The following is an 18463-nucleotide window of genomic DNA, read 5'->3' as shown; positions in this document are numbered from 1 at the left end:
TTGTAAATAAATATATATTTTAAAACAAAATACTTATCTAAAGCAAGTTAACTAAAAATGCAAAAAAAAACAATACAAAATATAAAATACAAAGTTTGATAGTATTTTAATTTCGCATTACATGCTTAAATTAAACAATAAAAAAAACATATTCATGAAAAAATTTTCTAACATGAATTTACAATCATTTTTTCTCATGTTCCAAGCTAGAATAATTATTGTTCATATTCCAAAATATAGCGATACAATTACACTTTAATTTTTAATTTGAAAATAGAGATTTTTTATTAAAACGTTTAAACTTGAGATGAAACAGATACTTATAGGCGAAGGAAAATAATTAGCAGTTTTAAAAAAACTAACATTTTATTAAAAGCATCCGACTAGTTTAGACAATTTCTTCTTAAATAGTATTATAAAATTTTTAAAAACTAGTTTTTTTGTTTCATTATGTGTAAAAAATATTATTTTTAATATTATTATTTGAAATAACTTTTTAGGTAAAAATAAGACATTTTTTTGCATATCTAAACACTGTAAAAAAATTCTATCTCCTAAAACCAAAAACTAGGTTCTGAATTTTTCAGATGAGTTCCACAATCATCGTAATTTTTTTCTTCAAGTTATTAAAATTAACTTAGTTAATAATTTACAATTAAAATCAATAATGACATAAAGTCATGGGGTCTTGCAATTAAGTTCCTTAAACGCCATAGTTTAATTAAAAAATTAAAAATTAATGCTGCCTTTGAAACAAATCTTAATACAAAATGCGAAGTCTTAAAATTAAGTTTCTCAATTAACATAATTTAATTAGATAATTAAAAACTAAAGATGCATCGTAATAAATCAAAATTCGGAGTCTTAAGATTAAGCTCCACTATCATACTTTTAAAGTCATAACTTTTTACTACTAGCAATAGTTTCTATTAAATTTTTTAATGAAATGAAGAACGATGAAAATCATTAGCATAAAACGCGGGTAAATGACCTTCGCCATAATTATATTCATCAAGGTTCGCATAAACTTGAACTACTCACTCTTTAACATAACACGCAAACTGTCAATAACAAGTATTATTTGAATGATTTGATAATTTGTTTACGATTCTTCAGATAATGAAAAGTATTTCAAAGATGCAAATGACATGCAAATATTAAGAAACTTAATCTTTGATTTTTCAAAGGTGTTATTTAATGTACGAGAGAATCTCTGGATATGCAAATAAAAGTTCTTTAAATAAGGGTTGTCTTTTTTTGCCTTATTTATGTGACAATTTCAAAATATCGTAGTTAAAGTGAAGGTTCAACTTACTATGAATAAAAATGGACTTGAAGTACATGTCTCACGATTTTCCCTATTTTCCATATGAAAAGATAAAAAGGAGACCGCAATATATATTTGAGCATTAATTTTCATATTCTTATAAGCAAAGGTTTATACTACTGTTACTTAAATCTCTAAAATAGTTTTACAGTCATAATATTGCCTCGGAAAATACCGAAAATAACTTTCAACTCTCCTTTAATTACAAGGTATTGTGAATTATTTTATGTTTTTCTTATTACAATTATCATTAATTTTATCATTCTCGTAATATTAATTACATATAAACAAATTTATTGAGATGGATAAATAGAAATTGTTGGTTTGTATTTTCACCACACGTTTTAAAATTCATTTTGGATGTGCTTTAGAATTGTTTTACGATAATGTTTAAAAATAATGCATTAATTTTAAATAATAACTAGGAGGCTTCGCCCCCTGCTCGCTGGCGCTCGCCAACCCCTCTGAACTGCTTTCGCAGTTCATTTCGGATTGCTTCGCAATCCGATGCTCGCTTTGCTCGCGCATTGGATACGTTCTTAACGTCTAGCTTTTGTATACTTTTTTGAACACTGAAGCTCCGAAAACTTTAACTGTAGGAAATTCTAAACCTGGGCATTTCAATATTAATTTGAAATTGCAAACAGTTCACATATTTTTCTTAATCACACTATTCTAAATTTCAGTTGTTGAGAAAAGTAACTTTCGTAAGTTTTGTTTTAAAGTCTTTCTCACCAGAGGGCTAAAACCATGTGTTGTAAAACAATATGAAATAGTACTGAACGCCGGATGTAAAGCATCGGCTTCGATGAAGATAGTTTTGTGAAAATTTTTTTGATAATTCGGTGACAATTCACCCGATTAGCCATATGATGCTCACTACGTGCTCTTGCTCGCCAAAGCCTATCATTTAAAAATGAAAACTGTTGCCAAGGCGAGAAAATAAATATCATCGGTTTTATTGATACATACGTATTAGGGTTTTATATAATATAGATTAGTTTTTAAAAAATGTCATTTTAATCACTGCAATTTCTACCACAACTAAAAGTGTTGGTAGACAAAATCATAACCATGTTTTGAAAGACGCCGACGATTTAAAATATCTGACGGATATCGCAAACCGCTTTTTTCGAAAAAATATTTTTTTTTTTAATTAGTTTTTCCCTTAAACTATGCTATAGTGATTTTGTGAGTATAAAAGTGCTAGAGAGATTCTAAAATGCGGTTTGAGTTTCTCAATTTAACGTTATTTTCTTGTTTAAAATTACATCGCAGTAAATGGCTACAGTTCAAACTTAATTAAATTTCTATTTACTTTTTATAGTATAACTCCAAAAAAATTGTGATTAGGATGGAGTTCTAATTCTAATTTTATCAAACTTTTTTTCAACTTTACCCTTGCTTATTGGATAGCAAATCACTTTCGGACATAAATGTTTTCGTGGTTTTCCTCATCATATGTGACAAACGCAACTGATTTTTACTAAAAACAATTACACGATTCACTTGTTTATGTCCATTCCGATATATAAATATAAAGTTTACTAATGGTAGCAAAGATGAAACAGAAATACATCCAATATCTGAATCTGTTCTTTATTGGCCAAAATAAATTTAAATTAAATTGATTAAAAATTTAATTAATTAAAAGTAAAGCTAAATTAACTACCAAAAATTAATTAAATGAAAAATAGAATAAAACTGACCCAAATTTAACAGAACAACAAAAAACAAAATAATCAATAAAAAATGCTATGCCATATTAAGCAATTTCTTCAAATTAATATATAAAGATATTTGCAATTTCCATTCTATACAATATGCCAGTGTTAACATAAAAATATTATCACTTAATTATTCTACTAAACAAAACTCAAACCTTGAAAAGGTTTAGATGAAAAATATTTTTTCATATTTTATCTTAAAAGATTTGGACGAAAACAAGGAAAACAAGCCGAAATCTTCGCATACTACGTCATTTCTTTTTCTTTCAGATGTTAATTTTTTTTTTATGTAATTTTTTTTCAAAAATGCGTTTTACGAAAACATTTTTATTTCCATTTAATCAATGATGAGAAAATATCTTTAAACGCTGCACTGAAGTGAAGTATTCATCAATGGAAATACCATTGTAAACTGATAAGATTTATAATATTCCTTCCAGTAACCTTGTTATTGCCTTGAAAAGTTTTTAATATGATGTAAATATTTACATCATATTAAAAATGTATAGATAAAATATGTATAGATAAAATATTGAAAGATTCATTATAATAATATGTATAGATAAAATATTGAAAGATTCAAACCTTAATTATTCTATTGTAATTTAAAAGTATATTCAAAATGGTGTTCAAAAATAATTTATATTCAAAAATGTAATTTACATTCAAAAGTAATTTTAAGACTTATTCAACGTTGAAATATGTATACTTAGTTAAAGTGTTTACACAGACAAAACTTTATTTAGACATTTAGGTCTATCTTCACAAAATTTAGCAATTAAAAATAATTTTAGGATTTATTATTAAGAAATTCATTTTTCTTTAATTATTCATACCAACGGTTAACAGTTACCTTAAGTAGAAGCGAAACTTGGTATTTTTAATATTAACTTAAGTAATACTTTGAAATATTTCATTCTGTTACCAGACAAGTTTCTAAGATTAATTGAAAGTAAGACAATCATTTTAAATTGAATTTAAATTTTTTAAAATTCAAATATAGATAACAAACTTCAAATTTCAATTTAGTTAAAAACTTAGACCTTAATTGACACATAACATTTAATTTTTACTTTTTCCTTTCTTTTTTTTTCAAAATTTATTTCTAAGCACTGTAAGTTTCTTTATTTACTTGATAACAAAATAATTGAAATATATAGAGATTCTAAATAGAGCACCTTCTCAGATACAGGTATTTATAAAATAATTTATTATAATTATCGACATTTTGGTCACAAATAAAGTCTAGAAGGAAATGTAAATTTAAATTCGTGAGAGTTAGCTTATGTATAATATACTAGCATAAATTAACAATCCCCCCCTTCGCTGCCATCTTTCAATACCCCAGGCTATTTATTAAAATTACCAACATTTACTAATCAATCGGACACTTTTTAGGTTTTTTGCAATGAGCCAGCATTTTTAAGCTAATCAGAAAATATATCTATCGTTGCTCAATACCTGATTTATTTCAGGCAATTTGCAATAAGCCTTTAGTAAGGAAAATTTATTGCAAATATCCTACGTAAAGTCTTAACGCAATAAGCCTAATCAAATTCAGTCTCGCTAAGTAAATCTTCACACATTTTCAATTCGTCTAAAGTCATATAGGTTTATTGTAATACGCGTAAAAATATTAAGCAGATTAAAAAATACTGAAGACCTTCGCAATAGGCTTCACACATAACAAAACACCAGTAACACTTGTTAGATTTTTCAACTAGCCTAATAAATATATGTAATAATAGGAAAACGTAACATATGTAAATTCGCCTAGATAATTTGAAATAAATTACAATTAAATATTCCACTTTTTAAATTTTATGCATATATTTTTTCATGGCTATACGTTATCTCTTACGTCGAAGGAATCTTTCAAAGCATTGAATATCTAATCAGAATATAATGCAATTGCGCATGAGCACTGTTTTGCTTATGCAACAACCAGATACGTTAAAGATAACAGCACCAAATAAATCATGAAGTAAATAAATAAAAAATCTAGTTACACGCGTCGTTCAATGAGCAGTGACGTATACGATATTACTTTATAAAAACTAGAGCCCCTTAAAAACAATTTAAAAATGAGAGTTAAAACATAAAAGCATTTATTGTTGCCAAATAAAATTTATAATTATCTTTAAACACGAAATATTGGAGTTTAAGGTAAAAGCTTTTCTATTCATTAGTAATGCTTCATTTATTCAGTGTGATTTTATAATTCAGCCTTTAATAAAAGACAAAATATTTAAATTGTAGTATTTTAATTAAAAGATAACTTGGTAATACATTTAAATATATATTTTTATTAAAAAACTTTTTATTAATACGCATGCTTAATTTTTATTAAAAATTCGATTTTGCCAATTACTATTTCTTTTAGAAAAAAACGTAGCATTCAGTTTTTCAATCAAATTTTTCTGTTTATACACTGAGGTAAAATATGGTTAAAACTACTGGAATACGGTAAAATCTACTATGTTTCTGCTTCCATAGGAACACCAAATAGCCCCGTAATTTCTATCGAAATGTTTTGAACATTTACAATAAAATATGGTTTTATAATATTAGTTAAAAATTAGTAAATGTGGTAAAATTTGGGAATTTTATCATTATACCTTGGAGCATGAAACTATTTATTCGGATAAATTTAATTTCCAGTTTTGTATTTTTTAATGAATGTGTGATAATAAGAGCCATAATTTTGAAAACCAAAATTTTCGGTGAACTGTTACCATATATATGAAAAACTTACCAAATAAATGATTTAAATACCATATATTTTGGTTTTATTAACTGCAATTCTTTTTGTAAGTTACAATACAATAAAGTACGGCAATTTTACCAAAAAATTTTTCTCTGTGTAATCAATAATATTTCATATAATAAATGCTTTATTCCACTTCATATTGATTAAAAGTTTAAAACTATAATAATACATTTGCCTAATGCTTAAATATTTGTTTACTTATGCGTTGTTTGGTGTTTATTTTTTTCAAAATGTAGCAGTTTAAATTTCAATTTTCCAGCAAAAATATTTCAGTTAGTAGTGATTCAGAACACTTGATGCAAAATTTCAAACGATAATTGATATTAAATCAATTAACAATAACTGATCAATTTCCATTTGAATGATAACCGATTATTATTTGAATGATAATTGGTAATCAATTATAGTTCGATCGTAAATTTCTTATCAATTTTCGTCAATCAATTATCGTTATTAATTATTCAATTATTGTTACTGTCGAAATGATTTTGACGGTTCGTGCAACAAATTCGAACGATACTTTTGGTTGAACTAGCTCAAAAATTTCAAATGATAATTGATATCCAATAAATTATCGTTTGAATGATAACTAATTATCGTTATTTAATTATAGTTATTAATTATTTCATTATCGTTAGTAATGAAATGGTTCTGACGACTTGTGCAGCAAGTTCGGTATTATGCTTCAACTCGTTCAAAAATTTCAAACGATAAATAATATTAAATCAACTATCGTTTGAGCGATAATCGATTATTTTCAATTATCTTTAATGAATTAGTTTTTCTGTTGAAACAATTTTGACTATTCGTGCGTCAAGTTTAAAAAATTAATACACTTTAAATTGTGAAGTTTAATACACTTCAAAATTTCTAATAGTGTATCAAACTTTATATGTTTGTTTCAAAATGAATAAAATTTATTTTAATTTATCTTAATAATGTTTTCCTTTTTTTCATTCTAGGACTTAAGTAGTTCTAAGTCTAGTATATTAAGTGCTTTTGGTTTTGAATTATCTGTTCCGATTTCAAGATGCCATCAGAAATAATTCCAAGATCATATGAGCCTCACATGAAATTTCTTCCTTATGAACTGCCATATATGACTGATGATCTGAGAAAAAGAGCGAAAGCAGAACTCTTTGAAGATGAGGATACTAGAGTTCATAGCCTAAAACTTATGCGAACAATGTTAAAAGGTGTGTTTATAATCCAATATTTTAGAGAATTAAATGTATTAAACTTAACTGTAATATAGTTAAAAATTTAATTAATTTATTGAGTTTAAGTAATTCATTGCATTAAGTTGGAACAAATATAAATCAATCTTCCTGATCGGCAGGCATTTTGCATAATTAATAACATACGTATGCCATTTCTTATTTATCAAATTTTTATGAATAAATTACGTCAGAACTATATAATTCATTAACAGTTTATTTTGAATTTATAAAAAAAGTTAACTAGGCAACCGCTGTTTGTTTCTCATAAAGATTTACATTTTTATTTAATCTTTTTTTACTACTAAAAGAATTTTTAAGCACCAAAAGTAACAAAATAATAAACTGGTATAATCTGATTTAAAATTCCAATTCTTGATTGATGAACAGACTTAATCATTTCCTTTCTTCATTAATCCTTTCTAAATAAAGGACTAGTCTTTATTTTTCTAAGGCAACAAGCACAGTTGCGATCATAATACCTGAAATAAAAATTAAATATTTATTTAGAGTATAATTTCTTATCGCTTTATAAAGTTAAAGTTCTTTTTTTACTTATTTAAGAAAAAAAACCACTTGCATGTATAATTTTGCATTGTATGTAGTATGTTTTTCATTTCATATTCAAGTTTCTTTTAGATCAAACATGAAATTAATCATTTAAATTTTTTTACCATTTATTGAAATCTACAAGGAAGAAAATGCAACGTTGCAAATTTTAAAAAAATTAAGTAATAAAATTTTAATGATTAATAAAAATTAGGGAATCATATTTATAGTACTTAAATTGTATTTATTAAATTTTGATTCTTTTTTTTTACCCCCAACAATTACAATAAAGTGTCGAGATAAGTAATTCTAACTTTAAGTTTTACACAAGGTTTATCCCAACCACTACCTTTAATTAATATTTTAAGAATCAATTACAAAAATGAAGACAAATAATTTACACAAAAGAGGGCAAAAATTACTAAAAATTCAAACAGTTATTAAAACTAAGAAAATGTTTTTTACATCAGGTAAACAATTAACCAGAAAAGTGAGATTTTACTTTACAGCCGTCGTTGAACAGCCGCTTCAGTTGTTTCGGTTTGCGATTACTAAAGTCCAACTCCATAGCCTTGTAATTTTGAACCCAATCCAGAAGACAAGGGAACTCCGGGATCAAGTATTGAGACAAATTTGGCTTCGTGGAGGATTTTTTAATGGAACTAATCCGCATTCGCGTTGCATGTTGAGGATAATCACGAAAACTTCCCATAATTAGCCTAATGACCAGGGTACTCTAATCCATGATCCGTCTACCACTCAGGATAACAGGATAACTTACGTCAGCACTGTGGTCGGTGCAAGCCGGATGCAGAATTCGTATCGACCAGCCATCGCTAGGATTCGAAGCCTGTTCACTTCATTAGAAAGCGAATGCTTTTTTCCCTGCACTATCACGGCTCAGAAAGGAGATATTAAAAATATCAAAATAATTTGATTACAAATTAAAACAGAGAAGAAATTAAATGCGTTTATTCAAAATGCCTTTGAGTTTTAACTGGCAATCAAACTGTTTTTGGATAATCACTTCTCTCGGTAACAATCCATCAAATTTTAACAACGGTTTTTTGTTTCATTTTTTTCTTTTAAACCATTTAACATTGATCACTAATGAGTAAATTTCTTAAATTTTTATAAAATTTCAAAAAATGTTGGGTGCAGTTGTTATGCATGCATGCTAAAAATAAGATGCATGAAATTTATGCATGCATGCTAAAAAATGCTGCCTTTACTTCCCAGATAAGTTGGTACTCATAGATCTGAAGCTGGGTGAGTTTCAAGCCGCCACTGGGAATCGAACCCCAATTCCTCTTAATGGCAGTTCAGTACCTTATACACTGAGACGTCAGCGGCTCATCTTTTCGTTTTATTAAACGAATTATAACTCATGCTTTATTTTCAATAGATGAAAAAAACCTAGTCTTCTTGGACGATGATGATTTTCTACTGACATTCTTACGAGCAAGAAAATTCGATGTTAAAAAGTCTTTCAACCTCTTCAAAACTTTCTACCATGTCAAGGCGAAACACTATGAGTTGTACGACAATTATGACTTCGAAGATTGTAAAAGCGTGTACAAGGATGGACTTGTCGGTTTCTTGCCTTACAGAGATGAAGAAGGATGTGTCATACTAATTATTAAAACAAGTAAGTTTTTATACATTTTTTTATCAATGAATTAGCATTAGTATGTTAAGTGCTATTCGATATTTTTAAAAGCGAGCATACAAATAAATATAGATTATCTGATTTAAATATAAATGAATACCCCTCACACTGTTAAAAAGCTAAAATGCACTGCTAAAATGCATCAAAATAGCTCCGAAACAAATATAGTCGAATGTGAAAATCTCGTGTGCATCCCCGTGTACTCCACATGCTCAAAACAGCATGTACTCCTTTTTTATCAAAGAAATGGTCTCAAAAATTTAGTCACTTATCATCATGTACTCATTTTGAGTAATAGAGTGGGCATAGTCTCAAAAATGTGTATATGATATTTTAAGCATATCACCATATTCAATCATGAGTACTTTTTTAATTTCTTTTTATAACTGTCGTTGAACAGCCGACCCAATTTTTATGGGTTTACGACTACTAATGTTCAACTCCGTAGCCTTATAATTTTTAACCCAATCCAGAAGACAAGAGAACTCCTGGATCGAGCATTGGAAGAAATTTGCCTTCGTGGAGGACTTTTTTGAGGGAGTTGCGTTATATGGATAGGAAGACCACGAGAACCTCCCATTGTTAGCCTGATGGCAAGGGGATTCTAACCCATGATCCGTCTACCACTGAGGATAATTCACGTCAGCACTGTGATCGCTGCAAGCCGATTGCGGAATTCATATCGACTGGGATTCGAACCCGGTTCGCCTCATTGGAAGGCGAATGCTCTATCCCCTGAGCCATCGTGGCTCAATTATGCGTACTTGGGGTTTTTAAATTCAACTATAATTGTTTCGGAGCTATTTTGGCACATTTTGTTCTATTTTGAGAAATACTTTTTTAAATTGTAGAATTTTTATAAATAATTATTAAAAAAAAGTAAAAAACACTTCTGAAATAGCCAGTAGTTGGCCAGCGGGATCTTGGAGGTAGGGTGAATCTCCACGATTTCTAGTCCAACGGTATGATGAGGGAACCGTAGTCAACATTGCCCACTAGCCGCCTTTACTTTCTAGACCAGCTGATACCCACCAACCTGAAGCTGTGTGGATTTTAAGCCGTTACTGGGGATTCTCTGTTCTTTACAACGATAGCTCAGTGTCTTAACCACTGTCCAGCATTGCTTACTAACATCTTTAAGCATTAAGAAGTGGGACTAGCCTATTTAAATGAGTGTTGTCTTTTTAAATTTTAATAAATATTCAATAACGTAATTAAGTAGTAATTTGTAGACATATTTAATTGTTAATAAATGTGCAGCAACTCTTAAAAATATTAAGAAGTGTTACTCTTAAAAATATGCTTTTCATAGGATTTGCATCAGCCTCCGGCAATCAAACAGACTTTAATGTTTTAGTCCTTTTTTCCTTAATAGCAATTTGTAAATTTTCGACAGTGTTTTTTTTTTCTGCATTTAAATATTAATTTGTGATACCTAATGTGTATTCCTTTTTTTTCGGTTTTGGAATGATTTTAAAATTATGTGTTATTCTGTATATAGTATGCACATTTTTCGATGTAAATAAAATTTGCTTATTGTATTTATTTGTAGCTAACTGGGATCCTTGCAAGCATAGCATGGGTGACATCATGAGAGCAACTACAACCGCTCTTCTTCATGCAGTTCATAGTCCATCAACTCAAGTTGCTGGATTCAAAGTCATTGTAGACTTCAAGGGATTTTCATACGCTCAAACAATGGCTCTTTCACCTACTTACCTATGGCTCTTTGCAGAAGCTCTCCAGGTAATTCAAATTTGTCTCGTAAATTTCAAATTATGCTCATAAATTTTAGAATGTGATATTGTTTCCCTTTAAGCTTTAGAACATTCTTAACTACACCTTCTGTATCATTGATTGTCATATTTTAATTTTACATCAAGATAAAAACCTCCTTCTGTGTTTTAAAAATAATTTCAATAAATAATATTCTTCGTAACTATCTAATATTTATAATTTTATTTTCAAAGTACGATAACTAAACCAAAATCAACTAACAATCAATTCAGCACTAAAGAAATGTTTAAATATATATATCGCTATATTATAACTTATTATTGTTCAGAGCCTTAAAAAATAAATTATAAAATTATTTTCTGATAATTATTCATTCTTTTTTCAAATAAGAAAGCTGCAGTATACCCAGCTGTTTCATTTTATATAAAACAGAAAGGAGAAACTCAACATTTTTAGCAGTAAATAAATAAAAGTTTTATTTAAAACATTGCTAAAATAAGCTTTACAGTCAATATGCGAACTTTAAACTCATAATAAGCTTAAACATCATTCAAAACTTTCGAACGTATAAAATGTGGCATACACGTGTAAAGCTTGAGCTTAAATAAATTTATGTAATTCTCTCCAGATAATTCAAATTTATCTCGTAAATTTCAAATTATGCTCATAAATTTTAGAATGTGATATTCTTTCCTTTTAAGCTTTAGAACATTTTTAACTGCACCTTCTGTATCATTGATTGTCATATTTTAATTTTGCATCAAGATAAAAACTTCCCTCTGTGTTTTAAAATTAATTTTAATAAAGAATATTCTTCTTAACTATCTAATATTTATAATTTGATCTTTTAATTACGAAAAAGAAACCAAAATTAACTGACAATCAATTCAATATACTAAAGAAATATTAATATAAATATATTGCTACATTATACCTTCAGATTTTTATAAAATAAATTCGAAAATTATTATCTGGTAATTGCTCATTCTTTTTTAATTAAGAAAGTTGCAATATATTCAGCTGTTCAATTTTATGTAGCCAAACAGAAATGCAAAACTTAAGACTTTTAAGAGTAAATAAGTAAGCATTTTAGTTATAAACATTGCTAAAATAAGCTTTACAGTCAATATGCGAACTTTAAACTCTAAATAATCTTAAACATCCTTCAAAACTTACGAAACAATAAAATGTAACATACACGTGTAAATCTAGAACTTAAATCAATTTATGTAATATTTCTTTCAGATTTAGAAGTAATTGACCTAATTTTGGCATGAAATTAGGTCGGAAACAACATATACAATAAAAAAAATGGATAAATATTGTATACTTTGTATGTTATCGAGAACCTTAAACTATTTTACCTTCAGCAATGTTTAACTAACCCATTTTTAATTCATTTCAAATTCGAAGTGGTTATAGATGATAATCGATATATAATAAGATAATCGATGAATATAAAGATTAGAAAAGTAAACAAATAAGACAATCAGGTGTAGAAAATATGTTATGATAAGAATTTACTCAAAAATAAGTAATGCTTTATTAACAAGTCCTATTCTTAATATAATCTAAAACAATAATAATTAGAATACAAGGTGATTAAACTTTTCATATAAATGTTTTACAGATGTAAAATTAGGCTTTCAGGATAAATTCAAATTAAAACGAACACGTGAAGCAAGAATAAAGTGGAATATTTGTAATTTAATTTGAATTTTAAAAAAAAAAATTTGAAAATATTATTCCTAAGTCGTGGTGGCTCAGGGGATAGAGCTCTCGCTCTGTAATGAGGTGACCCAGCTTCAATCCGAGTGTTGGCTGATTGATTTGAATTCTACTCCCGGTTCACACCTTCCTCAGTGTTGACAAAAAATGTTCTCATTGGTGGACGGATCATGGGTTAGAATCCCTTTGTCATCAGTCTAATCATGGGAGGTTTTTATGGATTTCTACTTCATGCAACGCAAATGCGGGTTAGTTCATAAAGTTAGTTGAAGCTCAAAAGCGGGTTACTTCATTTCAAAGGACTAGTTCAATATCCCAAAACTTTAATCAGGATTTCCCTTGTCGTCTGAATTGAGTTCAAAATTGCAAGACTACGGAGTTGAACATTGGTAGTCTTAAACTCAGAATAGGATCGACTGTTCTTAATAAAATACTAACGTGTATAATTAAACGGATTTATATACTGATATACTATATTATACATTTTAATTACATCTTGAATGAAATGTAACATACACGTATAGATCATACGTCATCAAAAAACGGAGGAAATAGTGAAAAATTAGTTGCTCATATTAAAAATAAATTTAAGTATTGAGGTTCAGATCAAATAAAGCAACAAAAAATTGAACTGCAATAAAACCAAATATATTAAATCTATAAAGTGATATTATTTAATCCATAATAAAAGCCAATAAATAAACTGACTTTAACATGAAATTTGTTTATACTGATGCTTTATAATTACCGTTCAAACCAAAAATTGAATAAATACGATGTCTTCTAAATCTAGAAAAACAATTTTCCACAAAGAGTGCAAAAGTAAAGTTGTGCCGTAGTCTAAGTCACAGTTTTTTTAGAGTTTGGAGTTAACATTTTCTGCCAAACTTATTTTTGATAAAATGCCATCTTCTAAACAAATATTTTTATTTACAGAACTGCTTCCCTGCAAGATTTAGAGCAGTTCACATTGTCAATGAAGGTCTGCCCTTCAAATATATCTGGGGTATATTGAGACAGTTTTTGACAAAGAAATTGAAAGACAGAGTGAGTACTATTTTTAATAAAATTTCCAACTCCTAAGAATCATCATCAAAAAACTATTGTAAACATGTAACGAATCTGCCCTAAATGCAAAAATAGACACTCCCAAAAGTTGTGTAAAGCTGCGCAATTTGACAGTAGAAAGATGTTATACTCATCTCCGTTATGTCTACTACGTTCTCACGCTTAGCTATATCAACATTGTGCTAAGTATACTACTTACAAGGTATACTTGAAGTGCGGAATTGATACGGTGTTGATTTGTTTAAGCGAAAATATGTAGCCAAATCGACTTAGAAGAAATGGGAGATGCTTTAGGAATCATCATCAAAAAACTATTGCAGACATGTTACGAATCTGCCCTAAATGCAAAAATAGACACTTCCAAAATTTGTGTAAAGCTGCGCAATTAGACAGTAGAAAGATGTTGTACACATCTCCGTTATGTCTACTACGTTCTCTCGCTTAGCTATATCAACGTTGTGCTAAGTATACTATTTAAATTCAAGGTATACTTGAAGTGCGGAATTGATGCGGTGTTGATTTGTTCAAGCGAAAATATGTAGCCAAATCGACTTTAAAGAAATGGGAGATGCTTTAAGAATCATCATCAAAAAACTATTGTAGGCATGTAACGAATCTGCCCTAAATGCAAAAATAGACACTCCCAAAAGTTGTGTAAAGCTGCGCAGTTAGACAATTGAAAGATGTTTTACTCATCTCCGTTATGTCTACTACGTTCTCTCGCTTAGCTATATCAACGTTGTGCTAAGTATACTACTTAAATACAAGGTATACTTGAGGTGCGGAATAGATGCGGTGTTGATTTGTTTAAGCGAAAATATGTAGCCAAACCGACTTTGAAGAAATGTATAATCTCTCTATTCGAGAATTTTTGCACCAATCTCAGTCCTATTAACTTCGTTCTTTCGCTTAAATAAATCAACACTGTACAATATCTAAACGGTCTGTAATTATCTGATTATTGTACGGCGTAGACTTTGTTATGTGAAAGGACGAAGTTAACTGAACGAAGAGATGTGCGAAATTTTTCTTTTAACATTTTGTTTCATAGCGTATTTTTATAGCGTCATTTCAATGATTATTTTTTTTTCCTTTGCAGTTTCAGTTCCATTCGAAGAATGTAAATGGACTTCACAAATACTTCGCGCCAAGCATTTTATCAGCTGACTTTAACGGTGATCTCCCCCCTTTCGACACTGTCATTAACCAGTGGATCAAGAAAGCAGAACAAATGAAAGATCATCTAACATACCTCCACTCTTTCGGCTACAAGAAGTCAAGAAAAGCCTCCACATAGGCAAAATTCAAAATAGACATTGTTCGATTGTACAGTTAAAGCATGCGACAGGATCGCATCGCTACGACGCATGTGGGAAAATAATGAAACTTCTGGTGAGGTTTTGGTGATAAGACATGGAGCAGTTTTTGGATGCTCTGGTATTTCGATGTATTTGTACAAAAAATATAATTTTAGATCTTTTCTTTCTGCTTTGGTCTAAGACATCTAGTATATCTATTCATGGTATTATGTTTCAATTTTTTTTTTTTAATTTTTGTTATAAAATGTAAAAGATTCTAAGCTGCAACTAAAAATTTACATTAAAATTCAGGTCTTCCTATCATAGCGTAGCATATAATTATTTTTTTATTTCGTTGTTGTCGTTGACGTATGCCTGTTTAGGCAGAGGGAGTGCGATTGTTCTGGTTTTCCAGTGACGCCATCTATGTTTTTATTTCGTAAAAACTACATTATATATTCCTGCTATTGCTAAAACATCCTGCTGTTCGCTTAAATTATTTTTAAAAAAAATCTATAACGCTTTTACAAGTCTTGAATTATTTAACATCAATGACGTTTAGAAATACTTTTAAAAAAATTTGAAATGAAAAATATACATATAATTATAACTAGAAAGAATTTAATTTGAAAACAAGACAGATATTGAAATATAAACTACAATTTTGAATCTAATTAATCATTAAATATTTAAACTAAGTTTTTGCTATGCATATAAATATCTAATTTATAATACCATGAGTTTTGCATCGAATTTTGTAAATACTATTTGTATTCAATTAAAAAATAATGTATATTTTGTTGTATCATAAAGCCTGCTTCTTATAAACACAGTTTATATTTATGCATCATACCGATGTAATTGCAGCATGTATATATTACTAGTTCCTTTGTACAATGTATTTCTGTACTGTATTGTATATACAATTAGCTTTATTTTTAGTGTAATATCTAATAATAATTTATTTATTATAATTAAATCAGGTGATATACGTTTCATTTGTGGCAGTCATTCTACAGATTCTAACTAATTTTTAATCACATTTTGTTTTTTCAAAATTGTATCTAATTTAAATTTATTCATTTTTTTAATTTACAAACAAGCTTTAAAATCCTTTTTCATTGTGATAATGAGTTACAATTTTAGCAACTTATTGATATTTCATTACGTGCAAACAGATTATTATGAAATCAATATTAATTATTAAATTCAAATAATATTTCTTTTAGCTCTGTAAAATACTAATGTACTGCGGTATAACTGTCAATAACCTACTGTCCTATTTATATTCAATGTGTTTTTATTTATTAAATCATGCTGACTTAACAGTTCTGTGATACTAAACCAGCATTGCTTAAATTTTCAGATGTAATTATTTGAAAAATAGATAAAGCATGCATATTTGTTTTTTAGGAGGTATCTAGAAGTAAGTTCAGCTCGCCAAATAAAAAGAAAATGCAATTGAAACGAAACACGCTATTATTTCTAAATTGCCAAACTCATTATTCGCCATAGTCATTTTAGTCATAACGATCTAGCATACTAGTATACTGGACTAGTGCTACTATACTATAGACTAGTATACTTTACTAGAAGTCTAATAACTTGATACTGAAGTATGATGCAACTTTTAATGATATCTTGGCGAAAAGTGCTTGTGGTGACAAAGTTGGCAACCTTGAATCTTTTGCCAAAACGAAAATTTTTTATCTGTGAAAAGAAATCTTTTGACAGAAACAAGAACTATTCGGTTTTAAAAGAAAAAAAGGTAAAAATCAAATGGAACGAAATCATCTTTAACTCTGTGGTAAAAAGGTAAATTATCAAACGCAGGAGGGGGGGAACAAAATACCAGACCTATTAAGATCGCTTAATAGAGAATAAAATAGACCAAAAAGGAATAACTATTAGGAGATAGATGCAAAAAGATATTAGTATGGAATGGAGAAGATCGTTCTTTCCATAAAAAGAAAAACTTTCGGTTGCAAAATGAGATGAAAAAATTTAAGACGCTGTGAGACCTGTCTTATAAAAATGTTCCTCGGGTCAATAAGCTTGTAAGCAGCTATGGTATCTTTCGATGAACTATGTTCTTTTCAATAATTTAATGGTTAATTCTATTTCATAATTGCCAGCTTGTATGGTCGTTGAGAACAATATTACTAAATGACAGTATAGTTCATCGTTACTGTTGCTCATCATGCTGTTGGTAAAGAAATTGTGCAGCTTTAAGCTCTATAGCCCCTTGCCCAACATCTGGCTGTTGGAGAATTTCTTTAGTAAAGAAAAAAATATATAAAAATTAAAACAATGTCGTCTCCACGAAATAGCACATCATCGTAACTAGTAAATGTTATTCGTATATTTTTTAACCAGTTGTCTATTTTAAGAACTATTTGCCGATTTTAATGAACTACTGTAAATTTAGCAATTTCTTTTAAAACACAAATTTTTTCACCATTAAGAGAAACATTTTTCAACGACCGTACAAGCTGGTAGCAATTCAATTTGCTGATTTTATTCGTACATTAGAACCCGTTATGATTGTCTACCTAATGTCTAAAATCCTGATTGATATACAAATTCAGGTAACACACTTGAAATTGGCAGCGCTGCTAGATGACAATTGCAAAATGAACTTATTTTCTAGATGACCTCGTCATTTTTAGGATCTTATTACCCAATTTGAGTGTGATATGATTGCATACAATTTGCTGGTTAAAAACTAATATTTTTTCAGAAATGAATCAATTACAATTTTTTCTAACTAACAATTCTATTTTGAATCTTAAACTATTAATTTTAAAGTTATGTATGATTAAATTACCAAGTCATATTTTGTAATGTTGTGCTAACAATAATTAAAAATTAGTTATTAGCACTAAATACTCAGTTGCGATTTGGGTGTTTGCTGACTCATAATTTTGTGTAAAATTGATGGTAATTAAAAAGTTATAATTTTTATGAATCTAATAAAATTATAACTATTATATCCCAGATAGATTGCTTAGTTAAAGAGCAATTCTTGCAAGAAAACTTCAAAAATTAACTATCATTATATATTATACTCTCTTAATTTCATTATATTTTTGTAAAAAAATCTTAAATCATTAATTTTACTCAAATAGTTATGTATCAATCATGTAATTAAATATGCAAATTTATATTTTACTTATATTTTCATAGAAGTGTGACAAAACTCTACATAAAAATTATATTTATCGAATTGTATGCAAAGATAGTCAATTCTAGAATATTATGTGTTTTTCATTTTTTGCATGAAAAATATTCATGTCCTTGCAATCTCTATTTTTTGTCTTGTTAAATGTAATGCTTTTACGTATTTTTGAAAAATAAAAAAGACTTTCCAGTA

The 18463-nt window shown here is 28.3% G+C and overlaps 1 protein-coding gene across 5 annotated transcripts in view; it reads left to right on the top strand.

Annotated features, from left to right (window-relative positions):
• Positions 1-18463, top strand: part of LOC107440935 (clavesin-2) — a 31307-nt gene extending 12844 nt beyond the window's left edge. For 4 of the 5 annotated variants that reach the window (XM_021144231.3, XM_021144233.3, XM_071185264.1 and 1 more), the window contains exons 2-6: positions 6787-7020; positions 8996-9238; positions 10812-11005; positions 13661-13771; positions 14892-18463. In XM_021144231.3, coding sequence (XP_020999890.1) covers positions 6855-7020; positions 8996-9238; positions 10812-11005; positions 13661-13771; positions 14892-15089 — 912 coding nt within the window. In that variant the 5' untranslated portion in view covers positions 6787-6854 and the 3' untranslated portion in view covers positions 15090-18463. Of the gene's footprint in view, positions 1-5063; positions 5221-6786; positions 7021-8995; positions 9239-10811; positions 11006-13660; positions 13772-14891 lie in introns of those variants that run through there. The other variant, XM_021144230.3, reaches the window with a different exon arrangement.

Source organism: Parasteatoda tepidariorum, chromosome 9 (genome assembly GCF_043381705.1).
Source record: "Parasteatoda tepidariorum isolate YZ-2023 chromosome 9, CAS_Ptep_4.0, whole genome shotgun sequence".
NCBI lineage: Eukaryota > Metazoa > Arthropoda > Arachnida > Araneae > Theridiidae > Parasteatoda > Parasteatoda tepidariorum.
Note: the sequence above shows the minus strand (reverse complement) of the source record. Positions and strands in the feature narration are given on the sequence as shown.